The following is a 25,411-nucleotide window of genomic DNA, read 5'->3' as shown; positions in this document are numbered from 1 at the left end:
GCATTGCCACACTATTCTCACACAAATCCAATAATATGCCTGTGAGCTTCCACGTCCATCTCAAAACCTCCACCCAGAGGAGATGAGACGGCTGAGGTGCACAAGCCCCAGCAGACCACAGATCTGCTGACCAGGCTGTAAACTGACTTCTCCTTTGGAAAAGCCAATCTACTAAGCAACTCCCAAATGTAGCAAGACCCATGCAAACAGGCAGCTCACTCCTCAGCAGAATTTCCTTTGGCTGCACCACGCTGAGACCTTCCTCCCTCTAAAAGGGACTGAAGCTTTCTCAGATGCAGAACCCTTTGAAAAATGGGGAAAAGATACTGGTCCCACAAGAATGCAGTCTTTTTAGTAATAAATTAGCCAAGCTTAAAAACTTCTTAGAAACATCCAATTCCAAACAAGAAATGCTTGGCTTTTGGTGAAAGCCAATACAGGTGACTATGCCTCAGAACAATGCCAGCTGAAGGCTTCTTCCTAACCTTCTATGAAGCCAGTCAATTTGGTTTGAGATGCAACTCCACAGTGAAGGCATTTCCAGCCTGGAGTGTATCCAGGATGAGCTAAAGTTTGAGAGTGATCAAAGATTTGTAATCAAAAGACCTGCATGATAAAAGGAGCCTCTCCAGAAGTTTATTTTGTTGGATGTTGACCTATAATTTTCTGAAACCACCAAACAGTTTCAGAGACCAACAAAGAATCTATGCCATATTTCAACAAGGGTAACAGCAAAGTATCAACTATTTGTGTCATGTTACAATAAAATACCCTCATTAGAAACCTCTGTCCTACAGAAGGAAACTGCATTACAGGGAGGAGCTCCACTATCCTGAGAGCCCCAGGACTGACATTACTGAGCTTTCACTCCAGCCCAACCCCAACTTCACCTGCTCCTACTACTCCCTAGAGCTGTCCAGTTTCTGCCTATAGGAACATACGAAAATACAGAAACTACTGCCTCTTCCCCTGACCAGCATACAAACTGCAATAATGAGTCAAAGAATTATTGCAAAATGTTACTAATAATGTAATCAAATTATGAAATGGGCTCTTATTAGAGGGATGGAAAAAATGTTTACAAAATACAAGGAACTGAAGTCCAGATACGAAATACATTTACTTAAACTCCCAACTAGAGTAGATTCTCACTGCAACCTCTTAGACAAGAAGCAAGGAGACTTTGTTCCACCCAGAATCTGCTTTCTAGACTAAGTCTCTAATGTGGACTTCCTTGCTGTCCCCTTGGTCACCAAACCATGCAGCTCTTCCTCCTCTGACCTGAGGCCTGTGCAGGTCCTAGCACCCAAGGTAAGGAACGCTCATCCCTTCCAGGCCCCCAAAAATGCCTCCCTGGGTTTCGGGCTATGTGGCAATAACCTCACAGTTGCCTCCTTTGTGTTCTTGAAGGTTTTGTTTCCATGGACCACAGGCCAGCAAGCCCAGGTCTTACTAAATCCAATGTTTTCAATCAACTCATCTGAGTCAACAAGGCCTTAAGAGTTCACCTTTCCCAATCCTTTTTTACGTGTAAAGCAGAGAGACTGAATGATTTGCTCAAGGTCACACAGCAAATTTGGGCGTAGAAGCCAGGCCTTCTGTTACCCAAGCCAATGGTTTTTACCTGGTGCCATGATGAGCCCTGTTAACCCATGCCCATATTCCCAGGGATCCCTCTTCCAGCAGCTTCTAATGCTACTGCTACCCTCACACCTGTAACCTTCCCCAGAGAACTGACCTCGGGTGATAGAGCCACCTTGCCCAAAGGTGGCTGGGAATTACCCTAACTCAGGGCTAGGCTGCCCCTAGCTAAGAACTGATTGGTGCAAAGATATCAAATCCCCACTTCTGCACCTCAAAATAGATGAGATTCTGATGTGATTGATGTTACAGAGCATCCCATGGCTCAGGTTGACCCTAGGCTTCACCTGAAAGCACATCCTTTCTCCTGAGAATGCTCTTTAATAAATCACTTGTATAAGAATCCCCTGTCTGGGGACACTGATGGGATGCTGCACTTCCCCATGAGTGTTCCAAGCTGGCATGTAAGCTCAATCTCCACAATAGTCAAAAGGCCTCCATGGACTATCTTTATCTAGAGCCCAACAACATTAAATCCAGTGACTCAGAAAGCCAGGAATAGCCCCCTTGTCCCTTCCAGCATGGAAATCTACTTTCCTCTAGGAAAAGCCAACACCCTCCCTCCTGCCCTCTCAGCTCTCACCTGACTTGTAGTTAGGAGCTAAAAGACAGATTCTGAAGTCAGTAAACAATCAAGCTGAGGTTATCAGCAACAGAACATTGCCTAAAAATACTATCAATGACTCATTCTTCCAGTTCTGCTCCTTAGGGAGCAGAGAAACCTTCCCCAAGGTCCCTTAATTTGCTTCTTACATTGTAAAATCTTTTAAACGAGAATGGGGATCTCATCACAGCATTAACTTTAACAACAAGCCACCCATTGCTTTTGAAATGATTCTATTCCACTTCCTTAGAGGAATTACTGTGCTTGCTCCATGTTCTAACTGATGTTCTTACTGGATGCAGTATTTGGGACAGGAAGACATCATTTCTGGAGATCATTTAACTATGACTTGTTTACATAAAACAGCTTCCTCACTGAGTCTGGACTTGTTTCTCTCCTGGTAGAGGTCAAATTATTGACAAAATACCCAGAGAATGTATAACCAGCTTTGTAGCAATAATAGCTTTTCTTTTATAGCACCTAATATGTACCAGGCACCAGAAATATGCCACACCTACTCTCAACAGGTAGACGCAACAAGGCTCAGGGAGAGTAAAAAACATATCAGTGTTATGTAACAATTACATGGTAGAAACAGGATTTAAACTCAGGCTCATGTAACCACAAAACATGTGATTGGACCTCTTCCCCAAAATGTCCTTGCCATTGCTGCAATGCCTGAGCTGGTTCTATCCTGCAGCAATTTCTGTTCCAAGCCATGTTTCCTACAGAATTATTGGATGTTCTCAAAACTATACTACATTCTCTGACCTTGAGAGAATGAAACAATACAAAGGGTGTCTGTAATGGATAAAGATAAGAATCAAAAGGAATTTTAACAGGAGGAAGTTGTAAACATACTGTTCCCTATTCCTCCCTTAGGTATAGCTAAAAAACCATGACATTACATCTAGAACAAACATAAGAAGATTCTGAAAGATAAAGAGAAGTCAAGAAGATTCAGTACCTGAGGACCCAAGGAATAATGTGGTGGTGAGTTCCTGGATTTTCTTTTTTCCTCATATATTTTAGGCTGGATAACCAGAGAATCCAGCAACCTGGAAATTATAATAGGCATAGAAAAAAATAAAAAGCCCCTCTCTCCAAAAAACTAGGAAAGAAGAGTAGCCTAGCCCCTTTAGATAGAAAACTTTTAGATAATAATCACTCTACTCCAGTCGAACACTGCAGAAAAAACTATAGTCCCATCCCTACCACACCAGCGAAGGCCTGGACTATAACGAGGTATCCCAACACCCTGACCAAGATGATTTTAGAGAAGCTTGAATGGGAAGACTGGACTTTCATCTCTGCTGAGTGCAATCCCTTGCTGAGGTGGTATCAGACGAGCCAAGCAGAGACTCAGGACTTTGCATCACCACTCAGCAGTGCCAACCTCCAGCAGTGTCAGTGGAGGTCACGTGGAGCAGTGTCAAGGCCCCCGCTCCTCCTCACAACCAGAGTGGTGTCAGCATCTATAAGCAATTACAAACATTCTTGAAACAAATGAAAAACTAGAAAGATTTGGCAAAGAAGAATTCTCAGCAAAGAAAGAGAAGATACAAAGAAGAACCAAGTGGATATTTTGGTACTAAAATATACCGTAACTGAAGAAAAAAAAAGAAACCTCAGTGGGGAGGTTTAACAGCAAACTTGGCAAAAGACAGACCTAAGAATCTCAGTGAACACCAGACAGGATAAACCCAGAAGTCCACACCAAGACACATCATAATCACACTTCTGAAAACTAAGGACAGAGATAAAAATCTTGAAAGTAGCCAGTGAGAAACGATACATTAACTACGTGGGGAAAATAAATGGAATGACAGAGGACTTCTCATAAATCAAGGAGGGGGGCGCCTGGGTAGCGCTGTCATTAAGCGTCTGCCTTTGGCTGGGGGCGTGGTCCCGGTGCTCTGGGATCGAGTCCCACATCGGGCTCCTCCGCTGGAAGCCTGCTTCTTCCTCTCCCACTCCCCTGCTGTGTTCCCTCTCTTGCTGGCTGTCTCTCTGTCACATAAATAAATAAAATCTTAAAAAAAAAAAAAAGAAAAGAAAAGAAATCAAGGAGGCCTGAAGGAAGTGGTGCCATAATTTTCAAGTAATGAAAGAAAAGAACAATCAACCCGGGATTCTAGCTCTAGAGAAAACATTCTTCAGGAATGATATTCTCAGATGAAGGAAAACTAACACACTTACCCTAAAAGAACGGCTAAAGACAAGTCTCTAAACAGAAAGGAGAAGACTTAAAAAAAGGAATCTTGGAACATCAGGAAAGAAAGAAAGAACAGCAGAGCAAAAATATGGGTAAATACAACAGACTTCACTTCTCTTTAGTTTTTTCGATATGGTTTATGATTAAAGTAAAAATCGTGGGGCGCCTGGGTGGCACAGCGGTTAAGCATCTGCCTTCGGCTCAGGGCGTGTTCCCGGCGTTCTGGGATCAAGCCCCACATCAGGCTCCTCCGCTATGAGCCTGCTTCTTCCTCTCCCACTTCCCCTGCTTGTGTTCCCTCTCTCGCTGGCTGTCTCTCTCTCTGTCGAATAAATAAATAAAATCTTTAAAAAAAAAAAAAAAAAAAAAAGTAAAAATCGTAACACTGTCTACTATGATTTTCAAGGTAGACAGTGGACATATTTAAAACAATCAAAAAGGGGGAGGGTAAAGGGTGTAAGTTCCTATACTTCAATGGAACTGGAAAAATGTTAACACCAGTAGACTATGATAAATTATGTACATATAAATGTTATAAGTAGAACCATAAAAAAGATTTTAAAGAGACATACCCTAAAATGCAAATCAAATCAAAATAACACCACTCTAAATTAAAATGGAATTCATGAAATGTTCAAGGAACCCACAGGAAAGCAGGAAAAGGGCAAAGGAGAGACTGAAGAGAAGAAAGTGGGAGTGGGTGGAGTCATCTCCATCTCTTACACCAGGATCACTCTGGAGCTAACTAGACCTTTTTCAGAGGTGAGTAGTCTGTCTGCTATTTGGGTACACATTTGGGGTGGAGACAAAGACAGGAACCCTCCAGGAAATTCCACAGAGCTTTTCCTCATGACTTACAGTGGGTTGGTGAATGCTTGTACTGGTAATCATGGAAGGCTCTTTTCAAAGCCAGCAGGCTGACCTGTCTTTACACTGGAAGAGACTCCTTGCTAAGCCTTGGGTCTCAGCTAACCTTCAGCATAGTGGAGCCTCCTTCCTTGGAGAGGGTGGTACATTTACATTCCAACTACAAAAGCCAAAAGCCCCACTTTGTGTGCAACCCATGCTGCTGAGAAAAAAAAAAAACAAAAACTGGAACTAAGGTGGCTTTGATGAAGGTCTCATAAAGTCTGGACAAGGGGAAGAAACAAGTCTGACGATTTGGATCCCTGCTCCAAATGCTTAAAGAAATGAGCTAGATTCAAAATCAGTCAGACTTGGTAAACTTCCCTACCAGATATATAAAAGACCTGTATTAACAGGCAACTTCAATCTTGAATATTAAAAAGAAAATGAATACTGAGTTCTAGAGTAGTTCAACCTCCCTTTAATTTCACTAGAAGCAGTTGTCCTGAATCCTTCCAGGCAGGTGAGGAGCCCCCAGTCTTTTTTTTTTTTTTTTAATTTTATTTATTTATTCGACAGAGATAGAGACAGCCATCGAGAGAGGGAACACAAGCAGGGGGAGTGGGAGAGGAAGAAGCAGGCTCCCAGCGGAGGAGCCTGATGTGGGGCTCGATCCCATAACGCCGGGATCACGCCCTGAGCTGAAGGCAGACGCTTAACCGCTGTGCCACCCAGGCGCCCCCCCCAGTCTTATTAGTAAACCATTTCATAGGATCTGCTGGCCCTGTGTCTCTGGTCCCCCAACCCTATGTCTTCTAGAAGACTGCTTCTGAAAACTTTCCATAAAAATTTAAGGTTTCTGGAAGGGTATTTGTACATTACATGCCATTCATTATTCCAAATGTAATCTTAATCAGTTCAACATAAAAGCAACTTAATATCCTCAATAATGGCAAGGGTAATTTTAAATATTAAAGTCCACATTAGGAAAGAAGGGGCTTTGATTCATTCTCTCCTTCCAAAGACGCAACATCAACTTGGCACACACCTCCAATCTTCCTTGCCACCCTCCCTTCCTCTTTTCTTCCCTCTGCCTTTTTTCTTCCTTTTCATTCTTCCCCCTTATAACAAAAAAACAGGTTGTAGGGGCAGAGTCAGGTTGACCTCAAAAATCTGATTATTCCTTCTCCTTCCACATACTCAGAAACCTAAGACTGTTCATAAAAGTAGCTCTATTTCTCCCAGAAAAATATCTGTCTTTTATGTTTGTCCTGCCTTTGGCCAACTCTAACATATTTTTCTATTGAGTTCTAGTCTGTACCCCAGATTACTTAAAGGTACGTTTGCTGACAATACCAAGTAGACTCACTTGAGGTTTCAGAAACAATCTTCCTTTCACCAAAAGGCAAACAGCCCAAGGAAGACTCTCCTCTGTCTATATCCTCCTCCAACTTCCCAAGAGCAGAACTGGCCCTTGCAAAATCTTTGAAGGTTTCCAAAAATTCAGATATGGGGTTCTGTGGCTTCTTATACACTGTTAAATTTGAATTAATGCCTCAAGTTAGTTTAGTTCTTTCTGTCTTGAGCTGATTAGTGAACATGAAATTTCACACTAATGCTCCTAAACCATTTGCCTGCAATGCAGGACTCACTTTTTATTTCATTTTAAATATGTTCACATCATCTCATGACCATGGTTCCAAGCGTCTATCAAGCTTGCCCTCCTCTTACAGGTGGGCTGGTTTTTATTGTGTTAGTCCACAATGCTCCAACTTTCCACTGGCACACACTGGCACACGGAGCTAGTAGTTTTCTCAAGTAGTCCTGGAATCCATTACCATGGAAACAAAAGATATAAAAAGCTGCTTTATCTAATAGGAAAATCAAGAGGAACTCTAAAAAGATCAAAAGTGTTTTCAAAGTAAAGGTATAACCAAATACATTCTAGCTTGGTTAAAGAAGCCTTGGGCTGGAATAATGAGGCAGGTTACAGGAGGAAAAAGGTGAGAGGGGGGCGGGGGGCAGGTAGAGTGACAGTGAATGCACAGCAGCAGCATTGGGAGGCTCTGGGGCTGGTTAACTGATGGACAAGTGGGACTGCTGCCCAAGTCTGCCCCCAAAAGTGGCGAAAAGAACCCAATTCTCTTCTGCTAAAGTGCAGGAAAGAGAATTAGAACGCTATTCTCTCCCCACATATATGAAAATGTATTGTCTGTTTTTTTGACATTGATAGAATCACACAAACTGTGGTCCCAATATCCCTACCCAACCATTCTAAACTAAACTCAGTGGAAATGAGGAGTAAATGAAAGAACCTTAATATAAATATGCTCATTTTATCATCTCTGCATTTGATCTAGAACTTGATCCCATGTGTTGAGGAAATGCTGTCATGGATCCTATTTTAGTTTGGGAAAGGAGTAGGTGCAAACCACATGTATTTATTTTGATGTTCTCATTGTTTTTCTGAAGTCCAAGTAGTTTTACCACATCCTGCCATTAACTTCAAAGAATAATTTTGGATACATTAGTCCTTGCGTGGAAAAATTCCCAATACATAAAGTGCTCTGGCCATCTGTAATAATATAAATTCTTCCCAGTCAGTATATGCCTTGGAAAACACCTGTAACAATAGAAAGCTCTCATCAACACTGCTAAAGGAGTACACATTTCCCAACATTTCCCAGGGAGCTGTGTGGCCACTCCAGGACCAGAGAAGCCATACAGGGTCATGGACAGTCAGATTCAATCCTTATATTGAGGCCACTGCCCACTGAGGATGTGCTGGCCAGCCCATCTGCCATTCCAGCCATTCTACACTGAGGCTTACAGTGTAAGGCTTATAGAGCTGAACTCTTGTGAGATAACTCTTCTGCTCAAAGGCAATCTTCTAGAATAGTAAGGAAAAAATGGATTTAACCTAGAACAGGGTTAAATTAACAGCAGGATTGTGTTTAGGGGAAGGAAACCGTAACATAAAGGATTTCAAATCACACTGTATGAAAGGCTATACAAACCAGTAGTTCAAAGCATGAACTTTTGCATTTGTCAAACCAAGGTCTGAGTATGGCTTGGCCACTTTCTTTCTTTCTTTTTTTTTTTCTTTTCAAATTTTTACTTAAATTCTAATTAACATATAGTATAATATTGGTTTCAGGAGTAGAATTTAGTGATTCATCACTTACATATAACACCCAGTGGCCACTTACTTTCCATGTTACATAAGTCTCATTTCCTCATCTGAAAAGCATACCTATCTGATGGAATTGTGATCAAATAAGATTAGGCATGTAAGTGTTTAGCACAGCTCCTGGTTTATAAGAAGCTTTCAAACATTAGTAGGAGCAGGTAAAGCAATAGGAACTTTCAGCCTAAAGAACTCAAGACTCAGGACAGTCTGTCTCACGAAAAAGAAATGCATCAGAAGACAGGAGCAGGGCCAATGGGTAGAAGTGACTGACCATGACATCTGCTCCCCTCTTAAGCACCAGGATTCCAACTGGCTAAGATGGGCTTCCCCATCCTTTCTGGAACTAAACCCATTCTTAAAACTATTCAAGGGGGAGAAAAATTTCAGTTCAGAAAAAAGAAAAAAAGTAATGCCATTATAAAATGGAGTGGGCCAGCTTGTGAGATTATTAGCATCCCATCACTGACAGTGTTAAATCATTTTGGATGCCTTCATTTGGAACCTACTTTGTGCCAAGGACCATGCCAGGTACTCTCAGGAACATAAAGATGAGTAAGACATGTTTCTTGCTGTCCAAGAACATTATATTCTAGACATAGAATTGGGGTTTGGGCGGAGACATATTTAACACAATTAAGAAGAGCAAAAGGCAGCCCTGAATCACTATGTACCAAGGGTCTTAATAGATTAGATTCTGCTTTGGATGAAAAGCTATAATGGAAGATCTCAGAAATTCCTTCCATCTCTAAGGTTCCATAATGGCAAGTATTAGGAGAACTAGGAAAAACAACTTTAGAAAAAAATAAATTATTTTGCGCCAAGCCTCTTAAAGCATTTTTTTAAATGTCCATTAGTGGGTGTGATACTTGAAAACCGTGGAACTCCACTAATGAATTTAACTGAGTTACGTAAAACAAAGTGCAATGCAAAACTATATACTTTTTCCTTCCCAAGAACCAATTTCTAACAGGGCATAGATTCGTTAAGGACAATTCTCATCATGTAGATGTGATCACCATATTTATAGATTTTACATTTATTTTACTTCAAATCCTAAACTTGTACCACTTTACTAGAATGAAATATTAATGCTATTAGTTTAAACATCATGAAACTTTAAAAATAAGGTGTTAAAATAATATTTATTCATCAACCTTAGACCACTACAGTATTTTAGATCAGTGATTTAATATCTATCTTTTTTTATCATATGCTATGCCTAATACTGATCAGTACAGGCTGAACTTTAACTGTAATTATAGTCTAAAAATACAGGTTTTCATTTTAGTTCCTCATAATTCAGAGAAATACATAAAAGTAAATATGTATTTAAGTCTGAAGCTTCAAATCCCAATTCTCGCAGCATGTGTTTAAACCCATCCAGCTTCACACGCAGACCCTTGGCCCCATACTCCTCCCAGGACAGTGTTGGCTCAGAGCAGCATGGAGGTGACAGATGGGGCATTCAGTTAAAGAGCGGTGCTGCGTTATTTTATTTTCGTTAGAGAAGGAAGCTGTGGGAAAAATATTCTCCACTTAATCTATTTTATTTTCAGCAAGGTGTTACCTGTAAATACTAATTTATACACATGCAAAACTTCACTAGGTACTTTACTGCATGAATATAAATGAAATCAAGTAATCCAAACTAAAAAATGGAATTTCCAGTATCTTCTTTTCCTCAGGCAGAGGGAGAAAAAAATACAAGGCTTTAAAATTCCATCCCTGGGTTCAAAACAACAGAGCATCTTATATCTAGCTCCCATTTAAATCAGTAGGGTTACAAGAGTAGAAATTACAAGTTAAGGTACTGCAGCATTAAGAAGAAAAATAATCATTTATGCCATTTTCAATACAAAACCAGTTTCCAAATCACTCAAAACACTTAACACTTAGAATACTGTAAATTCTCCAATTTTTTACATTGTCGAGATCTACGGCCGCTTTGTGAAACAGAGGAAGTGCAGATACGGTTACTTCCAGTTTAGTCAGGGGTCAAAAAGATAGAAATAAGAAACTGTGAGCCTCTCAAGGACAGTGGTTTTGCTTATTGGAATGAGGCAAATAAAATCAATTCACTGATAATGTATTTCCTTTCTCTCTCAATAATTGTGTACCTCTGCTTAATGAGAATAATATAAACAGTCAAGATACGCATGTGACAAATGAAAAAAAATTTTTGGATCTTAAGTTTTGTGGATTTCCAAAGTACAAAGAATGGGGGGTGGGGGTAAGGCTTTTCCTAAGTCCACTAGCTCCTTGCTCAAATCCCACAGCAATTCACCTCCCTCACTTATGCCTACCCTAAGGGCTTAGCATTCTGCCCTTTGGAAGCTCTGAACACACTGGCTTGGATTTTAGCAGAGGTCCCAAGTTTTGTATTCAATGGGAGGAGGGAAATAGCCCTCCAATCTTTCTCGTTTTAAATATTCCTAGAAGACTCTTTAAGTGATCCTTTGAGGTTTTATCGTAGGAGAGACATGCTATGAGGAACAAACAAGGTTTTCACTTACTTCGATCTTCACACAGTTGAACAGGACCAGGCATCAGGTCAAAGGTTCATAGGATTCCCCACGCCTGGAAGAGCCCTCCTCCTCTCCTGGCCTCTGGGTTAATGTGTTCCTACTCATACCCCTGGGTCCTGCCCAACCCCACATTACCACACAAAGCCTTGACTGATCATTGCAACTTCCTCAGGTGAGGCTGGCCTTTCTTCAAAACCCTGGCACCACACTCTAATTCTCATTATAGCACTTTATATTACTTGTTGTTATTTCACATATTTCTCCCCATTTGGATCTAAGCAATGTGAAGGCTTAACATCTACTTTCATAGCTGTTCCCTAGAGTGTCAAACATGACACATATACCTAGGAGATGCTGAATAAATCCCTGCTGGGGATTGATTTACTACTTCCTGTTACGCCTGATAAAGGAGAATAAGTGAATAATATTTTATTCCTGAGCTACAATCTCCTCATTTATAAAATTAAGAAAATACTACCTGTCATTTCTTCACCTTATTCTGCTTCTCTTGGTGGAAAAAAAAAAGAGGGGGGGGGATTGATTTAGTGCTGAGTTTAAAGAACTATACCAAGAACTATTCGGCATCATCTTACAAAACTGTCCTTCCTAACTAGACCTCACTAGAATTCTGCATTATGAAAATATCATTTCTTTTTTCCTTTTACATATGAGTAAATTATCCATGTTTGATTAGAATGAAAATTTACCAGGGTATAATTGATATGTGTTTGACTGAATTATTCATATTTTAAACAGGTGGAGAAAGATATGTCATAGTGTGAGTCAAATTTAATATATTTAGGTCTACTATTTTTCCAGTTATCCAAAAATGAATATGACTTCCAAAGAAAGTACCTCTGAGTTCTTTTAGTGCTTGCATTCCTGACATTTGTCAGAAAGTGATAGGTATAAATGTTAAGCAATTCATCCCTAGGAGAAAGAAAAATTACTCCCTCAATAAAAAGGTAGTGCTCTTTGTCAGAGTGGGCCTGTGTTTCTACGTTGGGACTGTATCAAACATGGAAAAGAAAGGGAATTCCAACCCAAAAGGCAGATTTAAAGGCTGCCATCCAGCTTTGGGGTTAGCCAACTGCTTCTCCTAAACCACAGCCCCAACTCTTATAGCATCGAACTGGAGGTACTGGGAAAGAATCCAAAGGAGCAAAAATTCATTATTTTTTTTTTTAAATCCTAGTAGCACTTTTTTTGAATCCTAGTAGCACTTTTGTTTAGGTCTTGGAACAAAATCAAAAATTTAACACAGCTTATCTTTGGGTCATCCAATCCTCCCCTTGGTTTTATTTCTTAAATAAAACAGACTCTCACCATCTAACACATGTATTTGCAAAGAATAATGGTACCACTACTTTTTTAGCTCAATTTGCTGGAGCATGGGGTTGGTGAGGTCCCAGTCTCGTGTCCAGTCTTCAGAAAAACTAGGTAGCCTTGCTCCATGCCAGAGCTTATTTGGACCTATTAATTGTGTTGTGTCTTGGGCAATGACTACGTGTCTAATGCTAACCCACCATTGTTCACAAAATAAGGCAAGTCAGGATGAATGGCTGAGAAACTGGAAAAGACGTACCACTCAAAATGAATATCTTACTGATGGTGCACATCAGTATCTTCCTCCTCATTATCATCATGGTAGCAAACATTTATGGTGCTATTTGCCAAGGATCTCGCTTAGGACTCCATGCACTTTATCTTGTTTATCTTCATTTAAAACTTTATGAAGGAAGTACTATTATCCCATAGTCTTTACAGATAAGAAAGCTAGGATTTAGAGAGATTAATCAGCTAATATAGTAATATAACTAATAAGCATTACATCAGAATTTGAACCCAGGCAGTCTGATTTCAGAGCTTGACCTATTTCATGCAATTCATATTAATCTGTTTTACTCAAGAGTATCAGCACCACTAGATAAGTATATTACAATAATCTATAATTTGAATAGACAGCTCCTCATGATAAATATTTATATGCCACAAATACCTGCACAAATCTTCCTAAGTATGAAATGCCATTGGTTTTATAAACAATATAAATTCAAACATTCTCAGAGCTAAGATGATAAACTACTCTGAGAACTCTTATAGAATTGCCACAATGTAAATTACACTTAGATTTAAAGTGTGAGAAATAGTACAAGCACTAATGAAAGCTAGAGTTTAATCTCAATCTATGGGAAAGGAAGCAAAGGTGAGAAGCTGGAGGAAGACTACATCACCATCCTCACATCCCAAGGAGCCTAGCGTGGCACTGTGGGAGAGACAGATCTATGACCTCTCAGGAGCCGGGCATAACCGAGATCTGGGGCTTGGTTATACCATGGAACCCAGTCTCCCAGGCTCAGAGGGAATCCTAGGAGAGTCTTGGAAGGAGATTAACGACCAATATTGAGAACACATGCCCATTAGATTGCTGAGCCTAATGGAGTAAAGCAGCAGAGATTGGCCTCATTCTGGAAACAGATAAAGGTGGCTTTGGATGATGCTATACCTGGACTCCTTCCCACCCCATCAACCTGGTGCTCATTATGTACTTAAAATACATAAAGATTACGTGTCTATTTCTATGTTTTTAAGAATGCTTAGAGATAAGGAAAATCCCTAATTACAGCTAAAAGAGATGTCTCTGTCATTTGCCAGAGAGTGTATTCTATCACTTAAATTGGTAAATAGGCCCTTTTTTCCCCACCATGGGGAAGGAAGGGCCTCTTGTGACCCTCTATTGATTAAGACTGCTGTGGAATGTTATTTGCAATCTCATTGCATAATGGGAATCAGGAGGTAGCTGTCATGGTTTCTGAAGACAAATTGCTGGTAGCTGAGACAAATCATAGCCTCTTTCGTCTTTTACTATTCTCAATTCCCAGTTAATGTATATCTTACAGTCTAAGTTTCTTAAATCAGTCTGCTCTACTGTCACAGGTAGTAAAAATGAGTAAAAGTGGTAATCTGAGTGACCCTGCTTTAGGAATCATGTTCAAGTGACCATTATGCTGATCATTACTCCTGAGCTATGCATTATTTAATAAGGAACACAACTTCCAAAAGGGCACACAATTAAAAATAGATCCATACAGCAGCTGCTGTGATTATGACCAATATGAACAGAAATCCAACCAGGCACGAGTCAAAAGAAAAAAGTCTGCTGCCAGACAGAACATTGTTCAATCTCATTTTTGTTTTGTGTACTTTGACTTGCTAAGTCAGCCAGCAAGTGATTTATATGGAGCAGCGGTTCTCAAAGTGTGGTCTGTGAAAGAGCCGCATCAGCATCACCTGGGAACTGTTAGAAATGCAAAATCTTAGACCCCAACCCAGACCTACTGACTCAGAAATTCTGAAGGTGGGCTCAGCAATCTGTTTTAACAAGCCCTCTGGGTAATTTTGATGCATGTTAAAGTTTGAGAACTACTGGGCAGGAGCCAGGGGACAGCCTTTGGATTCTAAGTCTTCTTAGAAAAGTATACCTTTGGTTGCAAAAAGTTATCTGAAGAAGAGTCTGGGAAGAAACCTGTCTTGAAACCAAATAAAACCACTGCCATTTTCAATTTTGCTGTAAACCTAAAACTTCCCTAAAAAAAAAAAATGCTATAAAAATTTTTTTAAAACCAGCCACCACAATTTTAAGGGTGAATGAGCAGAAAGAGCACAGGACTTTCCTTATGCATGTATGTGTTTGTTGTGTATGTACGTACACACACACACACACACACACACATATATATGTGACTTGCTCTAGAAAGGTTTTCAGACAAGCTCTTAATACATTGCATCCAGGGGCGCCTGGTGGCTCAGTCCTCTAAGCGTCTGCCTTCGGCTCAGGTCAAAATCTCAGGGTCCTGGGGGTGCCTGGGTGGCTCAGTCGTTAAGCGTCTGCCTTCGGCTCAGGGTGTGATCTCAGCGTTCTGGGATCGAGCCCCACATCAGGTTTCTCCACTAGGAGCCTGCTTCTTCCTTTCCCGCTCACCCTTCTTATATTCCCTCTCTCGCTAGCTGCGTCTCTCTCTGTCAAGTAAATAAATAAAATCTTAAAAAAAAAAAAAATCTCAGGGTCCTGGGATGGAGCCCTGCATCTGACTCCCTGCTCAGCGGGGAGTCTGCTTCTCCCTCTGCCTCTGCTTCCCTCTCTTTCTCTGTCAAATAAATAAAATCTTTAAAAAAATAAAATAAAATAAAATAAATCACATCCAGGGCAGGGGGCAGCAGAGGCCTGCATGGCCTGATGCGCTGGGATGGAGGGTGAGGCCGCCTGGCAGGGCTGGGACTCAAGCCACCTCCAGCTGGTGGGGGGGAGGGGTGCAGAGGGCACAAGGGGGCTGCCCCAATGCCAAGCAAAAACATCTTCCTGTATGTGCCTAACCTCATCAGTGAGTGCTGCCCATGGTCTGGGCCCAACGGCAGGGGGGGGCGAGGGGCCTAGGGCAGGCTCTCTGATCCCACCCTGACTGTCCCGTCCATCCCAAGGTTATGCCCAGATTGCCTTCACCATGGTTTCTTTCTCCTTCATGCCCTGCTGCCCCTCAGGGCCTCCTCCTCCTACTTGCTCAGCGGACTTCTGGATGCTTTCCACGGACACGCTGCTCGAGCCCTTAATCAAGCCTGCTCTGTTTATCCCTTGTGCTGGAAATGAGTTCTTCTGCCTCCTCCACCTGTTCAATGTCTCTGAGGGACCTTTAGTTGGCTCTGTGGGTTTTTCCGAGTAGGCCTCCAGATCACCGCCCTTATCAGTGCTCAAATCTCTCATTAGTGTCGTCCACCTTGACAGCCCCCCCACTACATGGCTGGCCTGGACGTGATGAACCGTGCCAGGAAGAAGGGACCCGGAAACCTCCAGCCCCTGATTGCCCACCTGCCCTGAGGGTCTTGCTGTGCTGCATGGCTCCCCTCTTCCTCCTGCAGCGTCCCAGGCTCACATCCTCCTAAGGATTTGTCTGGCCTGCTGGGAAGCGGGGTCATCCGCTTTGGTGAGGTCATGTTCTCGGAAATCCTGAGGGCCAGTCCCACCCCTGGGCTTCCCAAGGGCCTGGATTTCACATCAGGAAGGATGCTCAGGAGGCCCCTCCCATGGTGGCAGTGCTCCTGGGGCACCAAGAAGCCTGTCCGAGCACACGGCACTGTTGCACCTGCTTGCTCAGGCCTGAGGTCTGGCTTGGCCTGAGACGTGAAGGACACCTGAGTGAGGGAGACAGGCCAGGTTTCTCAAAAGACGGAGTCAGACCTGTGCCCCTGGCCAAGGGAGGCTGCGGCACCATAGCTAGGAGGGCGGGAAGGGGCCATACAGATCTTCTCCCATCCCAGTCTCCTGTATTAGGTCTATCCTGGCTCTGAAAACCTCGATAATAAAGGGAGGGGAGGGCATCCCTCTCCAGGACTTGGTTTCCTTTGAGATACTCTTGGACCAGGGCCTGCGTTGAGGGGAGCTTGGGGAAAAGGAAGATCCATCTGGATGCTTTTCTCCTAGTTGTTTACTGACTGGCTTTGTCCTATCATTCCACCATGACCTCAAAGACAGGTCTTCCCTGCCACCCGAGCTCATGCCCTGTCTTTGCCCTCCTGCTTTATTTTCTTTATGACATTGTCCCTGGCTGTCTCTATTTGTTTGTATACCTCATATTTTCTACCCCCACCAGAATGTAAACTCCCTGAGGACCCACACTTTTCTTGTTCCTTCTCTATCCCCACAGTGGAGGTGAGCCTTAACCAGGCATATCAGAGATGCTTAATAAATATTCACGGATAGAAAAAGTAATAAAGAGCATCCATTCACAAGACATTCTCTCCTCACTATTTTCAAAACAACCTCACTACTTAAGATACTCAAAAGATAGGCATTAATCACTAAGTAATCTCTTAAGATATCTTCAGTATTCACAGTAGGATTTCAGACTGTTCACGGCTAAGGAAAAGAAAAGTAAGATTAAGTGCACCAAGTTTAAAAATCCGCTTCACCCAACAAGAGTCCTGATGCTCCTTTAATGTTCTGAGCACATGACCCCTACACTGACTCTAAGTTACTTCATGTCACGAAAAGCCATAGTCTATGACGTGTGAATCTGCCTTATACCAAGGTGTTTTGGTAATTCATTAATTCAGCCCTTTTGTTGCTCCATAAAGGGGCCCTATCATACCAAAATTCACTCTGGACTGAATGTGTTTAGATGAGCCGCTAGCATTGTTTTAACTTTTTTTTCAAAAGATAATGATCTTAAGAAATCAAAGTGAAGTAACCTATCACTAAGCAATTTATGAAATAAATAATGGTCTGTTCATATAATAAAAAACTAAGCAGCTGTTTAAAAAAAGCTTCCTAGTTCTCAATCCTATACAAATGTCAGAATCACCTAGCAATTATTTAAAATATACCAATACCAGGGTTCCACCCCAATTTCACTGGTCTTGGATACAGTTTGAGCATCCGTATTTTTTTAAAAGCTATCCAGATAATGCTAACATGCAGTCAGGGTTGAAAATTACTGAGATGAACTATATTAACCAACTCGGAAATGTCTCCCAGATATATCATTACATGAAAAAAGTCACAAGACATAGATCTCTTAATAAAATTATGTGTCTGTATATATAATTTTATTTAAATGAATTTAGATATGGTTTCTGTTTTACACTATTTACTTATTCATTGCTTAAACTTTTCAAAATGAGAATGTGCTCATGTCTTTTACTTATTTAATTTTAAAAATCTGTTTAGAGAAAATGTGAATTTGTAGGAAAATGTGGAAGCACATTAAAATAGTAACTCCCAAAATATACTATGTCTCCTTCTTTCCCCCCTTCTTCCTCCTTCTGTTCCTTTTTCTCAAAGAGTATAAAAGTAAAATAAATAAAATTCCATTTTTATCCTATCTACCCAACACAGATTATTTCCAACTTTTGGGATTGGGTTGAGGGAGAGAGTAGAGATGGAGGAGGTAGAGAGATAAAGTTCATTCATTCATTCCTTCATTCATTCATTGGACAAACACTGGATTCCCAGACAGGTCCATACTAGGTGCTGGAAATACAGCAATAAACAGAAGATACATATCCTCATATGTATCAAGATACCGTCTTGCCCTAGTAGAGCTCTGTTACATGTAACAAAGAAAGTTAATCTCATCAAGAGAAGTGAGGAAAGACTTCCCTAAGTAGAGGTAGACTTCATCCTGGAGTTAATGGTAGCCATTGAAGAATGTTAAGGGAAGTGACATTACCAAGTCTGCATTTTATATATATATATCCATATATATATAAAGGGTATATATATATCCTTTATCATCACTTTTCATTGTTTGTATATTTTCAAACCAAGATGCACTACCTTCTTTTAACTCCATTAAGTTAGAGATAAGTGGCAATATATTGTTATGTGTGCATCTTTTTAGACTCTATGGGTGTTATGCCATTCTGAAGGGGCCCAAAGTCCAAAAAACTGTCCTAAATGTTCACCTTTATTTCAGTCATAGCATTGGCTTACTCACACTATTACTTTTCAAAAAGAAATTGTAAGCCAATCTCCAATGCACTGATTTGCTAAACATTCCTTTGCTAACTATTCTAATATTTCATGGCAATCTTAACATACATGTTTAAATAGAATACATGAACTCATAAAGTGAAACATTTTCTATTCCAAGAATGGAATGTTATATATATTTATATATACATACACACACATACATATATATAAATTTTATATATAAATATATTTGCTATAAATATTTATATCTGGCTACGAGTTTAAGTGCCAGTGACCATGGACAATGCCCACTTCCCCCAATACTCCCACTTAGAGCCACTAACAAGACAGAGTACCCCTCATCTCTCATCTGAGGTGAGTGAGCTCTTCACAAAGTTAAATTAGAGCTTGCTACTGAGGCAAAGGATTGACTTAAGGAGTTTATCTTTCAATTCGCTGTTACCTATTTGCCATCAAGTAATATTTAACATGAAATGTTACCTCCTGCTGAGTTTATTGATTGGGCTCATATATCTGCCCGTCTAACTAAGATGAGCATGAATATGGCAGATTCACTTCATCCGAGTTTACAATTAATAAAGCCCATTGTATGCAATAAATAACACAAAAAATGCTTGGCTTTATGGAAGTCATTGCTACAATTAGTAGAGTTTCTTGAAAGAAACAGATCTTTGTAAACATAGCAAGGTAGGTGAAGGCTTCCAGGGTAATGAGATGTTTCACAGTACTTCATTTACTTAACCTTAAAGTCAATTTTAGCCATTTATAACTGGACCACTTGCACATGTAAAGAAATTATCCAACCCACAAGTGGATTTCTATTTAAGTCTCATTTGGTTGCTTTGGGAAGTATCCACTAAAAACTACTTAACTCCTATCCTTCAAGAGTAGAAAGTTCATTCTCAGGTAAAGTTAACTAGAAAACAAGAGAGAAAAACTATATCTGACACTGTCCTTTTATGACCCAGATGTATCTATGTGATGTGAGTGGTTACCTCCAAGCATTGATGTGCTATTTTTAACTTAGAATCTTCAATCCTTGCTCAAAGTAAGTTATGATTAGTGTTTTGAGGAACGGAATTGCTCTAATTTAAAGGAGGGGGTGGAACATGTTCTAGAAAAGGGGAAAAATCTGAGCTCTTTATAAAACATATGCAAATTCTCAAACTTGTTTTAAAAAAATTTTAATTATGGGCTTCCCAGTCAACATTTCCAAAAGGCCCCTTTATTCTTTTTTAATTCTTTCTAAATGACACAATCTCTGAGAGCTCAGCCCCTCTTTTCATTGGTCTCTCCACAATACAAGAACCACTGGGGTAGCATTTTCACCTCTGCATACATAGGATGAGGCAGTTCTGAGTTTGCTATTCTGCAATTACATGTCACATTATCCTAATTGATACCACTATTATCTAAAACCATTAACTTGCTGTAAGGATTAAACAGTCACCTAAGTGACCACTCTGCCCTCACATTAACCCATTTATGACATATGTGTGTTTTAGGGTACAGCAGCGCTTCTAAAAAGTTCAGATCCTTAAAGTCCTCATCTGGTTCTCCAACTTGTTTTCACTCCCAACACACCTAAGAAATGTGAAATCCATAGAAATGGACTTCAATCCATAGAAATGATTACCAGGGGGCTGAGGGAGGCATATACTCACACACTGGGTCCTGTCATTTGAAAAGCCTATGAGGTCATTTTGATAAGCCAACACCCCCCACTGGGGCAATAAGGAGAGAGAAGGGTATGAACCCCACCTTATGGAGATGAAAGTCACTGGTTTAGTAGAGCGTTCATTGTCTTATGGGAGGAGGCCACAGGACAATTCCAGCTCTAGCCCCCTGTCCAACTCTCCTCTGAAGTTAAAGAGGCTGATTTTTTTTTTTTCATTTGTCCCTGGGTTTTAATAGGAAGAGAAGCAAAAATAGAACAACATCTCTTCCCGCTAGAGAGGAGCAGAGCCAGCTGTACTCCTGGGCAAAGGAGGTGGCCACCCACGAGGTATAGTCCCTGGTGGGGAAGCTAAATGAACCTCTCCAACTGATGCCTGAATCCCCTTCACAAAGACAAATCATTTCATCTCACTGTTGGTGATCCTGCAGAAAATGGAATCTTCCTGACTTAAACACAGGCATACTATATGCAGATGACTGGTAATACAGAGCTCCTTTCCTGAAACCAGGCTTCGATTAGAACACAGAAGGATACGGGGGACAGGAGAAGCTGCCACAGGGAGAACAAGGCTGAAGAAAGACAGAGATGCCTGGAGGCCTCTGTCTCCTACACAACTTAGCCCAGGCAGATACAGCACGTGAAGACAAGGCTATTCCAGGGTTGTCCAAAAAAAGAGAACTAAGACATCTGGATATTACTTCCAATTTTAGCACAAGCATTTTCTATAGAATTTTAAAACAGGTTCCAGCTACACTCTAAAGACCTCAACTAATGTTTATTGTTGAGCTGGACAGTGAGTAAATTCATTAAGACCTTTTTATCCTTTATCATCACTTTTCATTGTTTGTGTATTTTCAAACCAAGATGCACTACCTTCTTTTAACTCCATTAAGTTAGAGATAAGTGGCAATATATTGTTATGTGTGCATCTTTTTAGACTCTATGGGTGTTATGCCATTCTGAAGGGGCCCAAAGTCCAAAAAACTGTCCTAAATGTTCACCTTTATTTAAGTCATAGCATTGGCTTACTCACACTATTACTTTTCAAAAAGAAATTGTAAGCCAATCTCCAATGCACTGATTTGCTAAACATTCCTTTGCTAACTATTCTAATATTTCATGGCAATCTTAACATACATGTTTAAATAGAATACATGCGCTCATAAAGTGAAACATTTTCTATTCCAAGAATGACTACCATCATTTCATGATTAATACCAGTGTAGAGTGCTGGCTGGAGTCTCACATAAATCATCAAAGTGAATTAAAGTAGCAAAACCACAAAAGTTATCATTATCAAATTCACATTCATGTGGTTCTAGGTTCAGCTAAAAGATAGGCTAAGCACCTATAGTCTCTCACTTACTTTTGAAAGACACATTTTTAAAGCCCCAGGAATTTGGCAATAAATACATTTGCTTCCACATAATAAATGCTCACTCTGTGCCAGTGTACTGATTGGAGTGATGATACTTAACATAGCCAACACCCCCTCCCGACTAAAAGTCACCCACTCTCTGTGATTTGGTCAAGGGTGGCAAGAGCAACCCTCTCATGTGCTGACCACTGTCTTAAGAGTTGACCTGGAACATTGGACTCTGCCCAAAGAGTCAATGGTAATTCCCCAACCTGGGCAAATAAGGTCCCTCCAGAACTACCCAAAAGAGTAAAAGAGAGAGCTGGCCAGTCAATGACAGAAGAACAGACAGAGGGAAGTCAGATCCAGACTACATAAAAACCAAACCCACCCTTCAAGTGGCCTGAAAGTCCCTTTGGCAGCTCAAGGAGGTGAAGGGCATGGACAGGTACTGGTGGAACCTTTCACCTGCATTTTCTCATTAAATCCAACCAAAAACCTAACATCATATTATTATCCCCATTTTACAAGTAAGCTGATTCTATTAATGTAAAATTAATGTAAACATGCTTTAAAAAGCTCAAATAAGCAATTATCACCAATACTCCACTCCTCAAATCCTTGTCTACTTTTGGCTGGCCACCAGACTATTGAAAGGAGATGGGATTCATAGGAATTATGATGGGACTAATGGGAACCAGAATTAGTGTATAAGGGAGGGTAACGGAAGGGAGAAGATCCTCATGAAGATTTCCCTCTTCTCTAAAAGTGGGTGTTGTAAAGGGAAAAAAAAAGAGAGAGAGAGAAACAAACCAAGAAACAGACTCATAACTATAGAGAACAAACTGATGGTTACCAAAGGGGAGGCAAGGGGAAGGAGGATGGGTGAAATAGGTGATGGGGATTAAAGAGTAAACTTATCGTGATGAATACTGAGTAATGTACAGAATTGCTGAATCACTATATTGTACCCCTAAAACTAATAGAACACTGTATGTTAAAGAATTAAAAGCTTTAAAAAAATTAAAGAAAAGAAAAGAAAAAGAAAAGTGGGTGTTTTGAGCAACAGTCACTGAGTTAAGAACAGAAAAGAGATGCTTTGGAGGAAGTGGGAAAAGAAATCAAGTCAGAGAAGAAAAAAGGTGGTGGGAAAGTGGCTGAAACTAAATACCGTCACAGAGCACAAAATGGCATGTAGCTCAGAATTGAGGCTTGTGGAAGAAATTCTAGATCCCAGGATGTGGAGAGACATCTGGAAAATCCTGGTCTTCATCTTGTCTCTACGCAAGGGGTCAGCTAGCCCAAGGGAAATTATTCTAGAAATGACGAATTAGAGCACCTTTGGCTGCCTATTTTAATCTTGTATTCTTCTCATTGCCAAGAGGCTCTTCCTAATGTCCTTCCAAATGTCTCCAGCATTCTGTGCCTCTTCAATACCCCTTAGACACAGAGAGCTTCTGCTCAGCAGCATCCTCATTTCAGAAAATTTCATCAATCTGAAAATAGTCATTAAGCTGCCTCTTAGCATTCTGTCCTCTAAACTAAAGGGATTCATACAGAAGCTGGACAGCCACCTAGGGGAGGTTACAAAGAGCATTCCAGCATACAAAGTGAGCCAGACTACGCGGTGCCCCTAGATATCTTCCAAACCAAGAGTCCTTGATTCAATTTCTTTCATCTTTTTTGTGAAGTTTTCTATCAATTTGTTCATTTTTGTCACTATGGTTGACCTCTGTCCAACTTCTCCATATCCCTTTCATATTTTTACATCTAATACGCAGAGGAACAGTTTCCCACAATATAAAACAAAGCCTCATTAATTCAGATTAAGTTGGAAAAGTCATGTCCCACTAAGAAATCAGTGAAAAGTATTTTTGATTTAAAAAGTTGTCTATTATAGAACACTACATAATAGATACAAATAAACAACATGCAAAAGTTAATGAAAGATGGTGAGTCACAACAACTCTATTTCTATGGCACTTCATACTTTTCAAAGTATTATTCCATACATTATTTAATTTTTTCAATTTTATTCAATATGTAAACGCAATTATAGGTAGTAGATCATCAAATCTATAGCAGAAAGGCTTGAATTATCCTGCTAAACTTGAACTTCTAACTCAATAAGAATTATATATAATTATTCCAAGTCTGCATCACAGCAGTCTGAATTAATGAGGTTCTGCTCTATTGTAGCTATTATAAACCTGACAATTTTATGGCCATGTTATATCCCAGGATGTCACTCCCATCCACACGTTAGTGATAAATACTGTTTCTTCACACAGGAACTTTTGTCATAACAGAGCATCCCACTTTAAAGAAGCTTCACCAAGTAAATTATCTTATATCTCAAACACCATAGAAATGTTTTATATGAAAAATGTGCTAAGATTTCATTATACTCTCTAAAAACACTTGCTTTGACTTATAATGAGCATCAATAAGGAAGAAATCCCAAGATCTTAAGGACTCAGCATGTCACAGAAATTATCACCTGTTTGTTCAGGAAAAAAAAAAAAAAAGTCACAATCAATCCAAACTAACCAAGTAAATCAACACATGTATAAACCCAGTCACAGAATCCTCTATTTGAGGAACCTGGTGACCCTGAGAAGGTCTGTGAACATCTTCACCATGTTCACTTTCTTCTTAAACCTGTGGTTGGAATCAGAACAATGTATTGTCTTTTCACAGCGGTCAGAAAGACAATGCCTTTACCTACCTTAAAAAGTCTTAAAATGTTAGCAACCATGATGGACACGGAGCTTGCTGCAGCACCTATGACACCAGAAATCTTGTCAGGCTTGGTGAAAATGGGTGGATCGCCATTAGCACACTTCACGTCAGAAGCGTCTTTCTCTATCAATGCCTGCACGAACGTTAATGACTGCTCCAAAGCATAGGTGTCCCTGGAGCATGTGTCAAGGATCCGGACACCAAGAGTGATATTGGAGAGGAGATCAGGGTCCTTATTAATCTGGTCGATTGCATAAAGCATGGCCTCCAGTCTGTGGATCCCCTTTTCCTTCTTCAGCTCCCCACAAGGTACCCCTCTCTCTCCCTTTGCATGGACAGGGAAGAGACCCCCCAAAATGATGTCCCCATCCACTCGTATGGAATGGGCATACTCCTGGCTGTGAGTTCTTTGCATCATTGTGAGGATCCAGTAGAACTTGGCGGTCAAGAGGAAGAAACAAGGGCAAGAGGCTGATCGCTTTCCCTCGCATACCATTTTCTCCACAGATGGTGTTGCAACTCAGGACCCAAAGTTTATTCTTGCCACAGAAGAAGGGGGACCACCAGAGGCTGCACTTTCTGGAGGCTACCATCAGGGCCCATGGGGGAAAAGGCTCTGTGGGTTTCAGCAAGTTTTCTTGATTTGAATGTCACAGTGAATTTCCATCAGACCCCTAAGGTTCAATTTTATTTCCATATAAAGTCAACTTGCCTGGAATGGTGCAAAAATTAGAATAACAGCTGAGGTTCTGAAGGTGGGATGAGGTCAACAATTCACGTCCTTGAAGTCAGCCCTGTAGCAGAATTATTCCTGGGGGGGGGGGGGCAGGGGAAGGGAAAAAAAGTATTCAGTTCAATGGGTCTACATTTTTCATATTTTTAAGCCCTGTTTATACCAACCTCTTTTTGTTTGTTTGTTTGTTTCATTTCCCCTATTCAGTAAGAAACTAATTTTTTTGTCCCCCTATGATTCTGAACACCTGGCTGCACTGTGTCTAAACAGAGAGATTGATGACACTTTCGGAACAAGAGGAACAGAAAAGTATCAGAAACTAGGTTGATTCTCCCAAGCCACAAAGTATTTTTATTTACCATTTTATTTCAATAAATCCAATTTCCATGCA

General features: G+C 40.5%; 1 protein-coding gene across 1 annotated transcript; it reads right to left on the bottom strand.

Annotated features, from left to right (window-relative positions):
* Nucleotides 1–23,487: 23,487 nt before the first annotated feature.
* LOC121105812 (metabotropic glutamate receptor 8-like) lies at nucleotides 23,488–24,814 on the bottom strand. Its single transcript, XM_040644057.1, has one exon. It carries the CDS (start codon nucleotides 24,781–24,783, stop codon nucleotides 24,190–24,192), a length of 594 nt encoding a protein of 197 aa, XP_040499991.1. The 5' UTR covers nucleotides 24,784–24,814; the 3' UTR covers nucleotides 23,488–24,189.
* Nucleotides 24,815–25,411: the final 597 nt, after the last annotated feature.

The sequence above is a fragment of the Ursus maritimus genome, unplaced genomic scaffold (assembly GCF_017311325.1).
Source record: "Ursus maritimus isolate PB19 unplaced genomic scaffold, ASM1731132v1 scaffold_3, whole genome shotgun sequence".
Classification (NCBI taxonomy): domain Eukaryota; kingdom Metazoa; phylum Chordata; class Mammalia; order Carnivora; family Ursidae; genus Ursus; species Ursus maritimus.
This window is presented reverse-complemented; position numbering and strand designations above follow the sequence as displayed.